This window comes from Osmerus mordax, chromosome 6, assembly GCF_038355195.1.
Source record: "Osmerus mordax isolate fOsmMor3 chromosome 6, fOsmMor3.pri, whole genome shotgun sequence".
Taxonomy (NCBI): Eukaryota; Metazoa; Chordata; class Actinopteri; order Osmeriformes; family Osmeridae; genus Osmerus; species Osmerus mordax.
Window position 1 is genome coordinate 2,209,585 of NC_090055.1, and position 17,586 is coordinate 2,227,170.

Consider the following 17,586-nt stretch of genomic DNA (forward strand, 5'->3'; position numbering starts at 1 on the left):
TAGCTAAACGAGTCCTACCACTTCATCTCTGTCATTTCTCTCCCCTTTGTTGGACCAATCAGATTTTGTCTTTTGTCCTACGTGGCCACAGAGTCCCTACAGCTTTCCTCGTCCGATCAAAATATCAAGCTCCCGCATTTGTGTTTTTTTGCAAACTGACGGTAAGTATGGATGAAACACTGGATGCTTATGCACATTATTATTTATAAAGATAAGAGTCCGAGAAAGATTTACAATATTTATTCACATAGATCAATTTGAGACATATACTGTGTTACTGTGTGGATTTGTTGATCCAGCCTACATATCTCAAGTGTGTGGACGTCTGTTGGTGTTCAGGAGGCGGCATTGTGACCTCACAGTTTGGCAGAAGCTTTAGAAGGTTGTGGCCCCTCCCACTTCTCTCCTGTAACACAGGGACTGAAATGATTCAATCGAGCTGGATCGCAATAGGCTGATGTGTGCTTGACAGAAAAGGAAGATTCACAAACCAGTCTAAGATGTTAATGAACTCATAAGATTATTTGGTGTAAATAGCACAGGTCTTGTTTAACATCATTTTTATTATTCTCAGATCAATGTATTTCACAGTGGTATGACATGAAATACTGATACTATTACTTGTGATTTGATCTATTTATATGTGTTCATTTATTGACAGTATGATTTGATGTCAGGCAGCAGTGTGTCTGCAGCGGTTATTATTTTGGCAGCGAAAAGAAGATAGTCTCACCAATGCAATGGGCCAGGAGCTCAAATCTGTCTGAACCGAAAAATGCCTCTGCCTTCCCATTTACATGACACACTACCATGGGAAAACCAAACGCCTGGGAGGGAGAGAGGGAGGGAGAGAGAGGGAGGGCTTAATATGTAATATATGAGCTTTATTTGGCAAAACGACTAAAGGGCAAAGAGAATGGGGTCACTGACCCCATATTCCAGTGCATTCTCTGTGGAGCTCTTCAGCTTGTCTTTGATTTGCTGAGATTTAGATAGTTTCAGCAGCTCTTCAATCTCACCGGCTGAAATCCCTGCCTTCACGGCTGCCTGAACGGAACGTTACACGGGCTAAACACAAAACCAACAAATGGCCCAATCCCTGACACAACACGTTGCCGACCTAAACAGTTCAACCTATGACTGTAGCCTATATCAAATGTGGGCTTTTTATAAGTGACGCTTGAAATGAAGTGAACATCGACTCTGGAATCAAGCATTTCCTTGTACCTCAGACAAAGATTCAGGCAGGGTAATGTCTTTATCCTCACACCAGATTCTCCTCCACAGTTCGCGGGACACCTTTTCCACCTGCTTGTCTCCCCCCACCTCCCTCTCCTGCACAGCTGCCACAAACCGCATGGCATGCAACGAACCTGGGACGTTCACAGGGGACGTTACGAAACGATTCGATTCAGGATGCTCCGTTTAAGATAACTTGTGCCGTATAAATATACCTTTTTGGAACATGACCTCAAAGGGGTCCGCAGGGAAGCCTATGGGGACATCAAAATACTTGGAAAGACGTTGAAGATCACTGGTCATGTATTTGAACTTGTTCGGTACCGTAGCCGGAGGCTTATTGCCTAGAATATAAAAGAAAACAAATGAACACGTTCACAAATTCGTGCATTTTCTCTGCATGATCTTTGCATGGTTATAATTTATATGTCCTACCTGACTCTTGCATGACACCTCCCAAAAACGCAGGACGTAATTTGAGCTCGATGTTCCAAAAATGACGATAGCGACACATGACCTATAAACATGTCAATAACAACGCTATATGCACATGTATTCCTCAAGTCACTTTACTTCGTTTTCAATATTGCTACGAACCTCGAATCCTAGCCAGGAATATGGAGACACCACATCATAGAAGAGCTCGATGACTTTCTTGGAACTGGACATCTTGAGGCGATAGGAGTACGGCTGTCCTCGTCAGCAACTGAATGTTATACTGTATTAACATGACATCAGCTACATCAAATAACTACAACCAAAAGATATGTGATTTACCTTTGGTCCTTGGTCAAAAAAACTGTGGCAAAGTTCAACTAAGACTTACCATGAACGCAGCTACAAATACATGGTTAGAAACACAACTAACCACAAAAACTAAACTTCTATGCCATTTTTTATTAAAGGGCAAGTGTTTGATACTTTACTTTACCCCTTTACTCTCCACAACAAAGTGTCGTTTTTGCTACTTACTTTCGCAAATGATCGTCTCTGTGTTTGATTGGGAAGACGCCTGTCACAGCCCAGCAGACAATGCCACCCAGCGGTATGGGGTGGTTTTGATGATATTATGGAATTGTATTTTAAAGTAAACAAGTCACATTTGATAGTTTATCACACAAATAGGTAAGCCATTATTCCTCAGAATAATAACAATTTATTTTTGATAAAACGTACATTCATTCCCATTTAATATCATTGGAGGTTTTATGACCCTTTTATCTGTCATCACAAAACTCTAAAATCGCTTATTATTATCTACATAAACTCTTGTTTTACTATACACGAATCCTATTTACACACAAGTTTTTACATTTATAACATCCACCCAGGGTTATTTAGTGACATCATGTTGTTCTGAAGTCATATCTGTTTAGGTATCCTCCTGAGGACTAGTTTGACCTTTGACCTCAGAGCCCTGGCTGTCTATGAGAGGAAATGTGTATCCTGGAGTCTTGTACTCCCTGAAATACAAAAAAATTAAGGTTATTTCTTAATGACAGGGAGAAAAGACTCCTGTTTTGTTTGTTTTTTTGCTTGCTGCCTGCCTGTCTGTCTGTCTGTCTGTCCATCTGTCTGTCTGTCTGTCCATCTGTATGTCTGTCTGTCTGTCCTTCTGCCTGCCTGTCTGCCTTCCTGGCTGTCTGTCCATCTGTCCTTTTGTCTGTCTGTCAATCTGTCTGTCTGTCTGTCTGCCTGTCTGTCTCTCTGACCAAAGTTAATATGTGACATTCAGGAGCTAGTGTGACTTACCTGTCTCCATCTTTCTCTGAAACATAGGCATTCTGTCCAGAAAAGATTAAAGTCAAATATTTGCTCACTTTTTATACAAATAAAACACAAAGATATCACAGAAAGACAGTTTGTCGGTTACGTAGAGGAGGGTTACAATACCTTGGGTTTCTGTGGCACCACTCCTCCAATTTTTTTAGGTACCCCAAGGGTGTCGAATGAATGACTGCGAACCCTTATGGCTCTCTAAAAATTAACAGCAAGAATATACAGTAAATAATGACCTCATATAACATAAATATCATCATATGACCGGAGGAACAAATTGTGAGTATATGTTAGAATGCACAATGACATAATCAGGGTTCAAGAAGTCATGGCAAATGTGTCATAACAAACATGTTTCCTGCCACAGTGGCTGATATTCAGTTGTATAAAATTGATGATTAACAGAGCCAACCAGAGTTCTCTCAGCTTCAAAAAAAAATGTTCACCTTAAAGTTCTCTATGAACCCCCCGCTCCCCTCGGACACACCCCTCAACCCCTCAGACGCCGGGAGGCTGGAGAGCGGCGGAACTCCCATCATGCACTGGGAGCGTGTTGAGAGTTCAGCCTGCAGCCCCTCCAGAAGAGAGGAACGAGTGCGCAGCTGGACGAGAGCGGAAGAAGAGAAGAAGAAGGGAAAGAAAAAAGAAGAGGGGAATGATAATTAGACGTTCAAGGTTAAAGGACCCCGTAGGAGGATTAAAGGACGATCTCGTAGGATGTAGTGTGGTTGTCGTGTTGCTGCTGTGCGCACCTCTAGTCGGCTGAACTGTTCGGCCTTGTAGCAGGAGATCTCTGCGTTGATCAGCTTCGTCAGAAGGAACTCTCGTAAGATCGACCGCTGCAGGACATTGCCATAGAAACAGAGGCTTGGTTGGACATGGTTATAAATCTTCTTCTTCATACTTTCCTTCTTATCTGCACTGAACACATCCATCTGATCCTTTAGGCTTCCTCATTTGCGCATAGAACTTTGACCTCTGCAGACGATGCACGTGATGTGATATAGATATGATATAGATATTTTATGTCGTTTTTCTCACATCTTTGAAAATAGGAGGATCTGGGAGGGCGGGGCCAAAAGGTGGCACATCTTCTCTGGCAGTTACTGACACCTGGAAACCAGGAGTAGAAACGGTCAACATGTTTTCCTGGTCTGAATAAAAGACAGTCAGCAGAGCCAGAGCGAGGAGGGAGGAAGGGCGGGCGGTCAAGACTGGGGATTGTGCTCTTTCTATTTTACTCACCTGGAACCCTCCTCCCTTCCCTGCCTCGTCCCCCTCCCCCTTCCAGACCCTCCGGACCACCAGGAAGCAGTGCAGGAAGTGGGAGCTGATGACATCAGACAGGAATGGGGTCTGGCCCTCCTGGTAGACCAGAGCAACGATGTCGTTGCCTATATGCCTCTTCCTCTGCAGCTGTGTAGTGGGGTTAGATATGTTCACCAACTCGAAACAACACTTGAGATGGAGGTGATGATGACCTTAGTTTAAAGGGGTCCCATTCAAACTGACCTGCTGGGGATCCCCATCTGTGTAGGGCAGCTTGGTTGCAACGTGAAACATGACTTCTCTACCGTGGAAGGACGTGAACACGGTATGACTTCCTGTCTGGTCGTGAGACACATCCAGACCTCCTCGGAATCTGGGGAGAGGTGAGAAGATCGTCAGTCGACAACATCTGGTCTGACACCTTGTATGTGTCATCACCTCGTAAGAGAGAACTCTGATTTACCCAGTGAATCCCTGGAGTTTTACTGTCTCTCCCAAGACTGAGACGAAGTCTTGAAACTCTTCACTTTCCTCATTGTTACTAAGTATGTCCTGCTCTGTGAGCTGTAATGTAGAGAGAGAGAGAGAGAGAGAGGGAGAGAGAGAGGGAGAGGGAGAGAGAGAGAGAGGGAGAGAGAGACAGAGAGAGAGAGAGAGAGAGAGAGAGACAGAGAGACAGATAGAGAGAGAGAGAGAGAGAGAGAGAGAGAGAGAGAGAGAGAGAGAGAGAGAGAGAGAGAGAGAGAGAGAGAGAGAGAGAGAGAGAGAGAAAGAGAGAGAGAGAGAGAGAGAGAGAGAGAGAGAGTCTGGTAAGTAATATGTAGCCTGGAAGAGGTGTAAATGGCAGTTATTTTACTACCCACCACCATTCCCCTGTGTAGTAGCTGCTAACCTGCCCCTCCTTCTGATGCAAGATGCCAAATTTGAAATTAGGAGACACCCGGTGTTCATCAAATGCTGTTATGAGCTCTGGAGCCTGGCCGACAGAGATAAAGAGGGATGAAAGAGGAAAAGAGAGAGACGGTAAGGGAGGAAGACGATCCGTAAAAAGAAAAACAATATTCTGAGCGACATAAGAAGAATCTAAAAGAATCAGAGAAGAAGTACCTTGAGATAGCTAACCACCTCGAATCTGGGTACGGCCACAGTCTCACAGAGCATCTGTAAAATATGAAAGCAAAATACTGTGAACGTATACGGTCGGTTGTTTATAGTTTATAGTGCTTGAAGTCAAGAGTATTAAGCATACCCTGGCCAGCTCCACAGAAGAGGGGATGTTTGAAAAGAGAGAGACAGAAAAAACTCCATGCAAAGAGCATTCCTTCATTCTGTGTTGGACAGTCAGAGCATAAATCAGTGGTTACGATGTGTTACATAGAGCTCATGCCGTATTAAGTGAATGTAATGTAGTCAAAGTCGACCTCAGTATGACTCTTAGTCGTTTCTGCTCTTCCTCCAAACACACAGAGAGAACCAGTGGCCCTAGGGAGGGGTCCAATGCCGTGAACGAGTGATGGTACTGACGGAGGACAGGAAGAATACGTTTAAAAAGAACAGAGAGAGAAGATTTTCACAGGGGAATTGCCCATCGGCTAAGCAGATTCACTAGTTGTCAGTTGAAATGTAAGAAATGAATTCAAGTGATGGAAGACCAGACATGAGGTGCAAACACTGAACTGACTCTTGATCGAAAGAGATCGTTGTATATTTTTGCCTCGCTGTCTCTCTCCATGATGTCATAGGAGTCTGTGTCCAGTCCGTGATGTGAGCATGTGGGGCTCATGTCAGCAAATTTCTCCAGGGGGGGGTCGATCCAATAACCCCCTATTTTTGGAGGCAGGATCAGAGGCAGGTCGCCTCCGATCTTTAAAAGATGAGACTTAGACAGAGGTGAGAAGATATAAAGGTTGATTTAGTTTAGTACATTTGCGTTTACATTTACATTTACTCATTTTAGCAGACGCTCTTATCAAGAGCGACTTACAGTAAGTACAGGGACATTCCCCCCGAAGCAAGTAGGGTGAAGTGCCTTGCCCAAGGACACAACGTAATTTGGCACGGCCGGGAATCGAACTGGCAACCTTCAGATTACTAGCCCGACTCCCTCACCGCATCATAGTACAGATACATTCCTACACATCTATGTTTGTATTATTGTATTTTTTTATTACATTAGTAATTTAGTACCTTCCTACACAGTATAGTCTTACACGTCTGAGTATATTCTTAAATGAAAGACGTGTTTAACATTGAAACAAAGTTAAACAATGACACCAACTTTTTTTTCTTTGTCATGCTGGTATTATTACCATTGGAATGGAGGAAAGTGTTTTGGGCAACAGACACTCTCACTGTATGAAACAGTTTTGCCAACAACAAACTTACCTTCAAAGGCAAAGGGAACTCACACCGCTGTTCATCCAGCCTGCTACCCTGAAGGAAAAGATGGACATGAATGAACACAGATGCATCCTAACCTTACTTTCCCAAACTATTGAGGGGGGCAGTGTTCCGGACCAACCTGTAGCTTTTCAATGATCTCAAACAGTTCTGTCACCTGCATTGATAAACACAGAGCCGAGTAGACAGACAGAGAGGCAACCAGAGTGAGACAAAAAGAAGAGGGAAATAAGCATTAGGATGAAAAGAGGAACAGGACACACATTGACGAATGCAAGTTCACTCTTATTGTGAATACAGAATTAGATATATGTTTTTACCCTTTGGTTGCTATTAGCTGGAAGGAAAGGCTTGCTCTCACTGGAAGGAGAATCCAGAGCATCCAGAAGGCTGGGTTGTAAAGTTTCTTGTCTGCTGCAGCAGGTGCATTGACAGACAAAAGCAATACAATTCATAATGTCTTCCCATTAAAAAAAACATTTGTTATAACAGCGCCCCCCATATGCCATGAAGGCAGAACTGGTTTGATATGAAAACACACCAGCACAGATGAAGATAAATACAGGTGATTGAAGAATTACTGACCGTGTTTCATCCCCGCATATGAATCTGTCCTCACTGTCAACAGGGGATTGGGAACTGCTCAGAGCAGACAATACATGGTGTGACAGAGAAACAGATTACACATGATGACTACTACTTTCAATATTTAAGAAAATGAATCCGCGAAACCATGTGTGTGTATGTGCGTGCTGTAAGACCATGGTCTCCACGAAAAACGGTCCAACCAGTGACAATATGGCAGTCTTTTACTCACCCTCCATATGCCCCAAAAGTTGAACTTCTCTTCCTGTGGAAGAACTTCTCGTTTCTCCTCTCTCCTTCCATAGCTCTGTGTGTTTATTTGCGAGTGCCAGTTTGCTACGGCGTCAATTAGGGCTTGCTGAGGGATGAATTAATTCACTCTTTCACTCTATCTCCCTCTCCCTCTCTCCTTCTCCTCCTCTCTGCCCCCTGCCTCTCCCTCATTTAATCTCTCTCTGCTTCCTTCTATCCTGCTGTCAGCTAAACAGGCAGTATTAACCCTCTCTGGGCCACAGGAACACCAGTACAGAAGATTAACTGCCACAAACCCTGATAGACGTATGAGACAGGCACAGTGAGGCCGGACTTCATCGATTGCCATGCTCTAATAAACACATGTGGTGGTCTCACTGACTGGCAGAGTGTAAAGATAGACTTGGGAAATAAATAAAGAAATGCATGAGAGATTTTCTCTCAGACCTGTTACCCTTTGAGTCAGTAAGAATCATCAATTATTGACAGCACACACTGAGAGAGAGGAGCAAGACAGCAGGAGTGTGGAGGAGGGGTAGAAATGGGGAATTGTGTGTGTGTGTGTGTAGGGGTGGAGAATACATGTTGCATATATGTACAATGTTTAATCTATTAGACGAAAATACATGTATCATATTAACTAGTAGTTCAGTGCTTTAACTCTAAAACAGATTAAAGATAAAGTCCGTTGGGAATGTATACAAAAGACACACAAAGGGGAGTTTCATATATTTTCTCGACTTTTTGAATTAACCCTACCGCATTTCCTTCCAATAACAAGCTATCCTCTCAAAAGCGATAAACCATTAGACCACAAACAACGTCGATCATACAGACCTCTTATCAATTGGCTAATTACTGACTGTAAACAGAGATTTGAATTCAAAATAATTTTCATTTTCAATGTCTAAACACGACCTTCACGCAACTAGTAAGAGATTAGCTGCTTTAAACGTCATTCATGTATTCTCTGATCTCATTGGCCGAATCACTAAAGAGTGCGACAAATCCACACCCACAACAAAGCTTTGCATGGACGCGCGGAAGTGTGACCGAACGGTGTTATTAATTGTGTAGCTAGCACGGTTACTAACGATGCATAGCTAGTTCTACTTAAAGCTAGTTTTTAGCAAGTCTGATGCAGAGAAGTGCAAGCAAGTCTTTCTTGAAAGTAGCTAAGTTGTTTTTATTCTTGCGGCAAGGAGATCGGTCAGACGTTAGCATCAACGTAGCTAGCTTAAGATCGCTAATTAGCCAGCTAGTACTGACCGCAAAACTACTACGGTAGTTACCGTAGGGTGGTTGCTTGCAGTAAAACTTCTGATACACATTAGGTTGTGTAATTTTGCGTGATTCAATGTAGCTAACTGTTTTAGACGAATATCTGGCGATGAGCTAGTTATATCATAGCTGTAGCTATCCTCTCATCTCGACATGTGTGTTTGAACTGCTTTACACTCTCTGTACTCGAGAACTTGACACTGACTGCTAAATAGCCAACAACTACCTGCGCCGTGACGGCAAAAAAAGAGCTATTAGCGCAAAAAGCAGTTAGCATTTCAGGATAACTTTTCAACTTCAAAAGGCTCGTTCAACATCCATTCTGTTGTTAAGTCAGACTACTTCAAGGTAAGAAGACCGATTGACGACGATAAGCGGTTGTCTGACAATTTAATGCATTAAATAATCAGGGAATGATTTACACACATTTTTTATTACGTACTTTGTCACAGAGCACAATGTTGGGAGGCATGCAGGAACGGGATAAGAAGGCGCTTCGGAAGCGCTCCGTTATTCTCAGTAAAGAGATGGTGGTGGACGAGTTGCTCGTTCAGTCACTGACAGCAGACGAGATCCTTACTGACAGCATGGCAGAGAGTATCTTGGTATGTTTCCAAACTATGTTGTCTTGATCCAGGCAAATAACACGATTCTTCTTTGACGAAGAATTCTCTTCGTTGCGTCGCATTGTTTCTTAACGGCCTTTCTCCTATGCTAGGTGGAGAAAACATCTCAGAAGCGAAGCTATCGTCTGCTTTCTCTCCTGCCCAAACGAGGACCGCGTGCCTTCAGCAGCTTCTGCTCTGCCCTGAAGGACACGGAACAGCATCACTTGTCAGCCCTTCTCACCGAGTACTCAGAGAGCGACAGTAGGGAGGCTGACACGAAGGTAATGCCCCACTGACCACACCACACGGTCATGCTATCCTACACCAGCCCTTCCAGCGCCTTCCTCAGGCTGCGCTTGGCTCTTCCAGGGCCCCAAGGCAGAGACAGAGACAGAGATAGAGACAGTGACAAGCAGCGAGACACAGCAAGAGAGCGAGTGTTGTCTGGTCACGCGAACCCCAGAGAGGCCGAGAGACACAGAGAGAGATGTGGACAGTGAGAGAGAGGTGAGCACCTCACCCGAGCCTGCCGCTGCTTTCAGACACTGTCGATAGACGGGGAGCGGGGAGGACCACACACGCCCTCTCACCTCTGACTCTGTGTGCTGTGCAGGTACAGAGCTCTCAGACGCTAGAGCGACACAGAGAGGAGGACTGTGAGGTGGGCAGTGTTGGAACCACCCCAGGCCAAGCCTTCTGCTGCTGCAGCCCTGAGTGTCCAGAGAGAGAGACACTCACAGACAGTGAGGAGAGAGAGACACTCACAGACAGTGAGGAGAGAGAGACACTCACAGACAGTGAGGAGAGAGAGACACTCACAGACAGTGAGGAGAGAGAGACACTCACAGACAGTGAGGAGAGAGAGACACTCACAGACAATGAGGAGAGAGAGACACTCACAGACAATGAGGAGAGAGAGACACTCACAGACAATGAGGAGAGAGAGACTATCACAGACAGTGAGGAGAGGGGCAGGATGGGACAGGGGAGAAAGAGAGGGAGAAGAGAGGAGAGGGAGGTGAGTCACCTATCACACCCGGTTTTAGATCAGGCTTTACAGGTACACATACACACAGGTACACAGACACACAGACACACAGGTACACAGGTACACAGGTACACAGACACACAGGTACACATACACACAGGTACACATACACACAGGTACACAGACACACAGGTACACAGACACACAGGTACACAGACACACAGGTACACAGACACACAGGTACACAGACACACAGGTACACAGACACACAGGTACACAGACACACAGGTACACAGACACACAGACACACAGACACACAGGTACACAGACACACAGGTACACATACACACAGGTACACAGACACACAGGTACACATACACACAGGTACACAGGCGAGATGCAGACTTGTCTAGTTATGCTTTTTGTTGATGTTCTGTTCACACCTCACGGACACATCCACAACAAGTGGTTCTTGAATAAATCCAAACTTTATTGTTCAGTTATTATGCTACAAGTCATGCATTGTTTACGATTCACTTTGCATTTGGGCCCCATTGAGTTTCCTCAGATTGTAGTAATAGGGTTTAGTAATAATGTCTTTTATTCATGTTTTTCCCTTCAGAGGTTGCTGGATTCTCCCTTCCCACTTTCTACTCAGGAAGGAGTGTTCACAGCCAAGAGACCAAGGACACATGGTATGTACAGCTGCAATCTGGGGCACATTCACCATCACACAAGTTTGGTTCATAATATTTGTCAGTCTCCATGGCGATATGGGAAGCTGTTAGGACGAGGGAGTGTCTGTGGTCGTCCAATGGGAGGAGAGAGGAATGGGATTGGATTCACGCATTCTATGTGTTGTTTTGTGAATTCCACTTTAAGATATCTTGAAGAAGTATTGGAGTTTGTGGTAAGTTAATGTTATCGGAGTTAAGTAAAAGGAGTTTGTGTGAAACTGTTCTGTTTATCTGACCTTATCAGCGTGGGAAGTGAGCTAGCAGTTGCTTTGGTGCAAAGTTAGCCACCTTCAGACACACCCTGGTGACTCATTCACAAGTGTTTTCACACTGCCTTCTAACAACACACAATGGACATTGCATCAAAGGCTAAAACGTTGCTAAGATATGTAGGGATCTTGAATGAGGCTTCTACCTGTTCTGGAATGTTTTCAGATGTTCTCACAGGGCATAGAGTTATGAACATCATGGAGTGTGTAACTGCAATTTCCCAACTGTGGGACAAATAAAGGATTATCTGATCTTAACATAGGTGTGACAGTCTCTCACAGCCTCTCACTGTGTGTGACGGCCTCTCACTGTGTGTTCCCAGAGTCTGTGGAGATGTGTCTGGACGCAGACAGCCCCATCACCACCCCGGTTCTCCCTTGCACTCCAGACTTCTACCTCTCTCACTTCCAGCAGGTACAGAACCTATTTTTAACCGGGACCATCTGCCTGTGTTACCTGATGTCAGGGACGGTGATCTCCACAACACACAGTCCGAACATCACACACAGTCACACCCCCTTCTGCTAGGCTTGTTTCGACTGCCTGGGCAGCACCAGATGGTGCAGCTGGACTCCGGCCCAGCAGTAGGTGATTGGTTTGTTTGTAGACGCTGATTACAGCGTCCCCACAAAGATACATCCACCTCTCTCCCTAGGGCGGAGCGTGTCTTCCTCGTACTGCTCCTCTGAGACAGAGACAGACAGGCACAGGAGGGCTCTAGGGGTCTGTACAGCCGTGTGTGTCAGGAGGATGTGTGTGTGTGTGTGTGTGTGTGAGTTCCCCCCTCCCCACATGCCGTGTGTGTCAGGTGTGTGTGTATGTGTGTGTGACAGGCATGCTGTGTGTGCTGTAAGACCATGGTCTCGTTAGAAGTGACTCACCGTTCGGGCTGCGCCGCAGGGGTCTGAAGAACGCCACAACAAAAGACGGCGCAAACTAGTGAAGGTGTGAGCAGATGCCTGTCTCCTGGTAACCACTGTCTCCCCCCCCCCTCCCCCCCTCTCTCTCTCCCCCCCCCCACCCCCACCCTTTGAATCTTTCACTGTCTCCTCCCTGTCCTTCTCTATCCTTCCGTACCCTGTCCAGTCCTACCCCATGGTCTCCAGGCGTGGCCTGGCCCTGGTCATCAGTAACACGGTGTTCGAGGCCACCGCCCCAGACCTGGAGACCCGGAAGGGGGGCGAGGTGGACGAGGAGGTGCTCCGGAAGGTGTTCACTGAGCTGGAATACCAGGTCACTGTCCAGAGAGACCTGACCGCTCAGGTAAGGTGTACACACACACACACCCACACACCAGCATGTTCTTACTTGGATTATGGAATTAGGATCCATAGGAAGTGACACAAAGCTGTGAATCTGTGTGACTGATTTTTCTCCCCCCCGGCCCCCCCCCCACCCCACCATTTCTCTCTCCATCTCCATGTCTCTCTCTTTCTCCCTCTGTGTCTCTCCCTCTGTGTCTCTCCCTCTGTGTCTCTCCCCCTGTGTCTCTCCCCCTGTGTCTCTCCCCCTGTGTCTCTCCCCCTGTGTCTCTCCCCCTGTGTCTCTCCCCCTGTGTCTCTCCCCCTGTGTCTCTCCCCCTGTGTCTCTCCCCCTGTGTCTCTCCCCCTGTGTCTCCCCCTCCGTGTCTCTCCCTCTGTGTCTCTCCCTCTGCCTGTAGGACATGAAGATGTGCATTGAGGCGTTCCGCCGGCAGCAGGACCATGGGAACATGGACAGCTGTGTTCTGTGTCTGCTGTCCCACGGTGTGGAGGGAGCGGTTTATGGCACCGACGGAGAGCTGCTGCCGGTGAGAGAGAGAGTGTGTGTGTGTGGGTTTTGAAGTTGTCAGATAAGAAAATCACCATGTTCAGCAAAGAGTGAAATGACCGCTATTCAAATATTCTCTCTCTCTCTCTCTCTCTCTCTCTCTCTCTCTCTCTCTCTCTCTCTCTCTCACTCTCACTCTCACTCTCACTCTCACTCTCAGTTGGACTGGGTGTTTGAGGCCTTTGATAACGCCCACTGCCCTCTGCTGCAGAACAAGCCCAAGATGTTCTTCATCCAGGCATGTAGAGGAGGTGAGCGTCCCAGACTCTCCTCTCTTCCTCTCTCTTCTCCTGTCCTCCTCAGCCTCTCTCTTCCACTATCCCCTCTCTCTTCCTCTCCCTTTTTAGTAATGATCTCTTTCTCCTGGTGTCCTCCTCTCTGTCTCTCTCTTGTCAGAGGAGATGGACTGTGGCGTGGAGCAGTTGGACGGGCCGGGCAGGACCTCGTCCCCCGGCTGTGAAGAGAGGGACGCGGGGAGGGAGGGAGAGGGGGATGGAGACGGCAGGCGGAGGCAGGAGAGGGGGAGGCTGAGGGTCAAACTGCCCCAGCGCTCCGACATGATCTGCGGCTACGCCTCCCTCAAAGGTGAGAGAGGGTGTGTGGGAGAGAGGGAGAGAGAGAGAGAGTGGGTGTGTGAGAGAGGGAGAGATAGAGAGAGAGAGAGAGAGTGGATGTGTGAGACAGAGAGAGAGAGAGAGAGAGAGAGAGAGAGAGAGAGAGAGAGAGTGGATGTGTGAGAGAGAGGATGTGTGAGAGAGAGAGAGAGAGAGTGTGTGACAGAGGGAGAGAGAGAGAGAGTGTGTGTGTGACAGAGGGAGAGAGAGAGAGAGTGGGTGTGGGAGAGATAGAGAGAGAGAGAGTGGATGTGTGTGAGAGAGGGAGAGAGAGAGAGTGTGTGTGTGACAGAGAGACGATGTACTGAAATGTCTGGGTTTTCTCCTGTAGGCACGGCTGCTATGAGAAACACCAAGAGAGGCTCCTGGTTCATCCAGGAACTCAACACAGCACTTCGACTCCGAGCCAGAGACACACACCTCTCTGACATCATGGTGCAGGTGAACACACACACACACAGTGGTCTCTGACCTCTGCTGGAGGCAGGGTGGACCCCGGGGTTGGAGCACTTTGACACTGATGTATCAATACTCTTCCAGTGTGGATTGTAACGTGTGTGGCTGTGTGTTCCTCCCTGTGTCCTGGCCGTGTGCTTCAGGTGAACGGGCGCATCAAGGAGAGGGAGGGCTACGCCCCCGGAACGCCCCACCATCGCTGCAAAGAGATGTCAGAGTTTACCAGCTCCCTCTGCAAAGACCTCTACCTGTTCCCTAAGTACCACCCACATTACTGACACTCACACACACACATTCCACTCTTACTACTGCCACACACACTCGCACATTCCAACCCTTCTCAGACACACACACATTCCCACACAGAGGGTTTATTCATTCATATTTGCTGTGCAAATTCTCAGACGGAAACACACACACACACACTCCATCTCCCCCTACACAAACCCCAAAACACACACACACACACACTCCATCTCCCCCTACACAAACCCCAAAACACACACATACACACACTCCATCTCCCGCTACACAAACCCCAAAACACACACATACACACACTCCATCTCCCGCTACACAAACCCCAAAACACACACACACTCCATCTCCCCCTACACAAACCCCAAAACACCAGCTCTTGGAAAAAGGAACAAGATTGAGTTGTTCTACCTGTTCTTGGTAATGGACATGGAGGTGATCAGCATGCAACATATACAGCCTCAGTTCCTTTCAGCAATCTTACCCACATGTGTGTCAATGCCAGTTATGGAATTATAATTCTGTGAAATGTTCTTTTTAGTCACCGGAAGCTACATTTGAGTGTCACCTTTTATATCTTACCAAATTTCTTTGAAAGGTTTATACATGCATCTATTTTTATCTTTTTTTTTATTGTACTTTATTTTTTTTATCTTACCTTGTGGAATGCCTATTTTACATGAATTCTAAAGGCCATCCTCTGTTTTTGTACATTTAAAAAAAAGAAAAATGTTTTATTGTCAAATGCTTAGAAAGAGCACTATCGCATTCCTTGTCTTACCTGCCCTCCGCAGCCAGGGGGCAGTGTGTAGGATGATTTGTTAATGCAGCTGTAGAGAAAAACAGACTTGAGCACCTCGTCCTAGACAACCCTCGGACGACCGCTGCCACAGGATAGGCTGCCTCGGCTGTCAGCTGCGACAGGGATAGTTTAGCGGTCCAATGGGAGAGAACCACTTGTTCCAAGGACACTTCATCAGAACATGTTTTGGCGTTAGAACTCTTCTGTCCTTACAGTCAGAACCGGTTACCTCCGGTGTTGGGGACGACTCCCCCCCCCCCCCGCCTGGTGCATGTGGTGAGAGTGCAGGGGTCACCAACCTATGAACTATGACCTTTACACCAACTCGACACCTTATATTACTACCCCTGTGTTGACCCCCTCCCTCATCCGCAGCGAGACTGTCTGCGTGACTGTAAGGGTTTCACCTGGCTATATTTACATGGCTTCGCCGGCCACATAGCAATATGTAATACAGTACATATATATTGATGTCGAAAGCTATTTTGTTCACGTCTTCCTATAGTATATGAAACAGCTTTTATATGCAAGTTGCAGTCTGGACCTGTGCCATTGAGAACCAGGAGTAACACAAGATGTTTATGTACAGTGAACCGTGTTTGGTGCGCAAAAGTATCACCTCGCAAGTGTACAAGCAATATTGACGTTTCTCTGAACCCTTCAGACAAGCATGTGTTCGTACAACAGTGTTGTAGACAAGAGTGGATACTATTGGAGCAGTATTGATTGACGTGTCACCCATCCAATCACAGCAAGAGAAAGGGGTGGTTGTTGTTCTCGATAGACGTTTCCCTTATGCACATATCTGGGGTCAGCCTTCTTCCTTCAGACTTCAGCCCTCATCGTTAAAAGGAACAACGCACAACTGATCAAAGATCAGCTCTGCCGAGGGGGTCGTCTTTACTGCCAAGCTGTGAGGTGGGCAGTGACCTAACGTGTTATCAATAACAATGACTGCCAAAATGTTCAACACAATAAATGTTTGTTTCTTTTTTTTTATATACTGAAATTGAATGTATTGTATCTTTTTTATTATGTCTTTTTTATTATTATTGCGAGGTAGAGACAGTGTCTGTATGTGAAAGTATTTCCCATGTACACTATACATGATATACTTGACTACATCTTGGACCTTGTTGCTGTGTGTGTGTGTTTGTGTCTGTGTACGCCCTGTCCTCCCTAACCCTCTCAGTATGCTGGTATAGTATATCTGGGATTCCGCTAGCCTCAGGACTATCCAAGCTACGGCTGGACCACATGCAGCCCTTGCAGACAGGCCACCAACTCTGATAACGTTTTCCGTGTGTTACATCAAGCCCAAGCCAGCTGTCCATAATCATTCTGCTCACACAAAGTTACTCTCTCTCTCTCTCTACACACACACACACACACGCACTCTCCCTGTCGCTTGGAGTGACACATTTGTCGCTGGTCTGCCACCAGAGATTAGGCTGTTATGCGGTGGTGTGTGAACCACAAAGCAGGGCAGGGTTAAAGGGATTGTCCCCGGCTGGCTCTGGGTGGACAGCGTGTTGCCGTCTGTCTTATCAGAGGGAAACCAGGGGAAGGTTCTACTGCTAGTCCACGCTAAGATCCTTTCGTACGGCAGGAATATCCTGTCAACCCAGGGGGCACATCAACAGTCTCAAGCGCTCTAATGTGGAGCTTTGACTGAGTGTTTTATTAGGAGGTAATGGGAATCGAGAGAAGTGAGGAGGTGTGGGTGCGAGGATCCCCCTCCCCCCTCTCTAGACTCACTCAGCCTCCTCTCGTGGTCCCCGGAGAGGCTGTGAGAGGAGGCCTCGGCGTCCGCAGATCGGAGAGAGGCTGGATGGGACTCAGCAGCAGGGAGAGGGACGAGCTCACCCCCGTCCCCCCTGAGGGGCTTCCACGAGAGCCTCGGCATTTCGGGAGCCTCTTTACCCCGTGAAGGGTGAGATGTTTGGACAGCACTGATGCCCGGGGGCATGTGAGAGGGTTTTGGTGGGGACAGAGTTGCGTCATTGGCCGATGAGGTGAGACCTGTCAGGCTGGTGTCATGTGCACCTCCCTCCTCACGTTGCAGGGGCTACCCTGTGGGGGGGGGGGGGGTGGCGGCACCTGCCCCGTCGCACATTCACCCCTGTCTAAACAAGAACACCCCAGCCTAAAACACGAGTGAATCGGCCCGCTACGTCTCCCGGGTGCTGCTAAGGGCAACGGGGTCTGTGTGTGTGTGTCATTAACGTGAGCCCCGGCT

General features: G+C 46.9%; 3 protein-coding genes across 8 annotated transcripts; 1 reads left to right on the forward strand and 2 right to left on the reverse strand.

Moving 5' to 3' along the window:
* Window positions 1-224: 224 nt before the first annotated feature.
* LOC136944718 (glutathione S-transferase kappa 1-like) lies at window positions 225-2,261 on the reverse strand. 6 transcript variants are annotated; one of them, XM_067238594.1, is made up of 8 exons: window positions 2,212-2,261; window positions 1,837-1,957; window positions 1,675-1,756; window positions 1,455-1,583; window positions 1,228-1,373; window positions 931-1,047; window positions 734-827; window positions 225-454 (listed from the first exon to the last, which is right to left on the reverse strand). In XM_067238594.1, the coding sequence occupies exons 2-8, from the start codon at window positions 1,906-1,908 to the stop codon at window positions 357-359; spliced, it is 738 nt and encodes a 245-aa protein (XP_067094695.1). In that variant the 5' UTR covers window positions 1,909-1,957; window positions 2,212-2,261; the 3' UTR covers window positions 225-356. The 6 variants fall into 6 exon arrangements, with proteins under 6 accessions (XP_067094695.1, XP_067094697.1, XP_067094696.1 ...); XM_067238596.1 differs by having other exon boundaries at window positions 1,837-1,945; window positions 2,212-2,257; XM_067238595.1 differs by lacking the exon at window positions 2,212-2,261 and adding an exon at window positions 2,066-2,197.
* Window positions 2,262-2,416: 155 nt separating this feature from the next.
* On the reverse strand, window positions 2,417-7,575 carry rap1gapl (RAP1 GTPase activating protein-like). Its single transcript, XM_067238589.1, has 19 exons — window positions 7,505-7,575; window positions 7,273-7,326; window positions 7,008-7,101; window positions 6,809-6,844; window positions 6,673-6,720; window positions 5,969-6,166; window positions 5,709-5,806; window positions 5,537-5,615; window positions 5,395-5,448; window positions 5,180-5,263; window positions 4,751-4,851; window positions 4,531-4,660; window positions 4,264-4,434; window positions 4,060-4,131; window positions 3,771-3,857; window positions 3,465-3,620; window positions 3,133-3,216; window positions 2,992-3,023; window positions 2,417-2,702 (listed from the first exon to the last, which is right to left on the reverse strand). The coding sequence occupies exons 1-19, from the start codon at window positions 7,573-7,575 to the stop codon at window positions 2,612-2,614; spliced, it is 1,740 nt and encodes a 579-aa protein (XP_067094690.1). The 3' UTR covers window positions 2,417-2,611.
* Window positions 7,576-8,614: 1,039 nt separating this feature from the next.
* On the forward strand, window positions 8,615-16,476 carry casp2 (caspase 2, apoptosis-related cysteine peptidase). Its single transcript, XM_067238591.1, has 11 exons — window positions 8,615-9,153; window positions 9,258-9,410; window positions 9,524-9,694; window positions 11,024-11,096; window positions 11,731-11,822; window positions 12,495-12,671; window positions 13,069-13,197; window positions 13,378-13,468; window positions 13,614-13,802; window positions 14,163-14,272; window positions 14,431-16,476. Exons 2-11 carry the CDS (start codon window positions 9,264-9,266, stop codon window positions 14,563-14,565), a joined length of 1,314 nt encoding a protein of 437 aa, XP_067094692.1. The 5' UTR covers window positions 8,615-9,153; window positions 9,258-9,263; the 3' UTR covers window positions 14,566-16,476.
* Window positions 16,477-17,586: the final 1,110 nt, after the last annotated feature.

Bases quoted from the DNA above. Each gene is read 5' to 3' on its own strand.
- casp2 (XM_067238591.1), top strand. From the start codon at position 9,264: ATGTTGGGAGGCATGCAGGAACGGGATAAGAAGGCGCTTCGGAAGCGC. The intron at 9,695-11,023 runs GTAATGCCCCAC...TTTTCCCTTCAG, and splicing joins GTAGGGAGGCTGACACGAAG to AGGTTGCTGGATTCTCCCTT. The intron at 11,823-12,494 runs GTACAGAACCTA...TACCCTGTCCAG, and splicing joins ACCTCTCTCACTTCCAGCAG to TCCTACCCCATGGTCTCCAG.
- LOC136944718 (XM_067238594.1), bottom strand. From the start codon at position 1,908: ATGTCCAGTTCCAAGAAAGTCATCGAGCTCTTCTATGATGTGGTGTCT. The intron at 1,374-1,454 runs GTATATTTATAC...TGAACGTCCCAG, and splicing joins TGAGGTCATGTTCCAAAAAG to GTTCGTTGCATGCCATGCGG. The intron at 1,048-1,227 runs GTACAAGGAAAT...CGTTCCGTTCAG, and splicing joins TGCCTGAATCTTTGTCTGAG to GCAGCCGTGAAGGCAGGGAT.
- rap1gapl (XM_067238589.1), bottom strand. From the start codon at position 7,575: ATGGAAGGAGAGAGGAGAAACGAGAAGTTCTTCCACAGGAAGAGAAGT. The intron at 5,264-5,394 runs GTACTTCTTCTC...TCTGTCGGCCAG, and splicing joins AGGTGGTTAGCTATCTCAAG to GCTCCAGAGCTCATAACAGC. The intron at 3,217-3,464 runs GTGAACATTTTT...GTTAATTTTTAG, and splicing joins GGTTCATAGAGAACTTTAAG to AGAGCCATAAGGGTTCGCAG.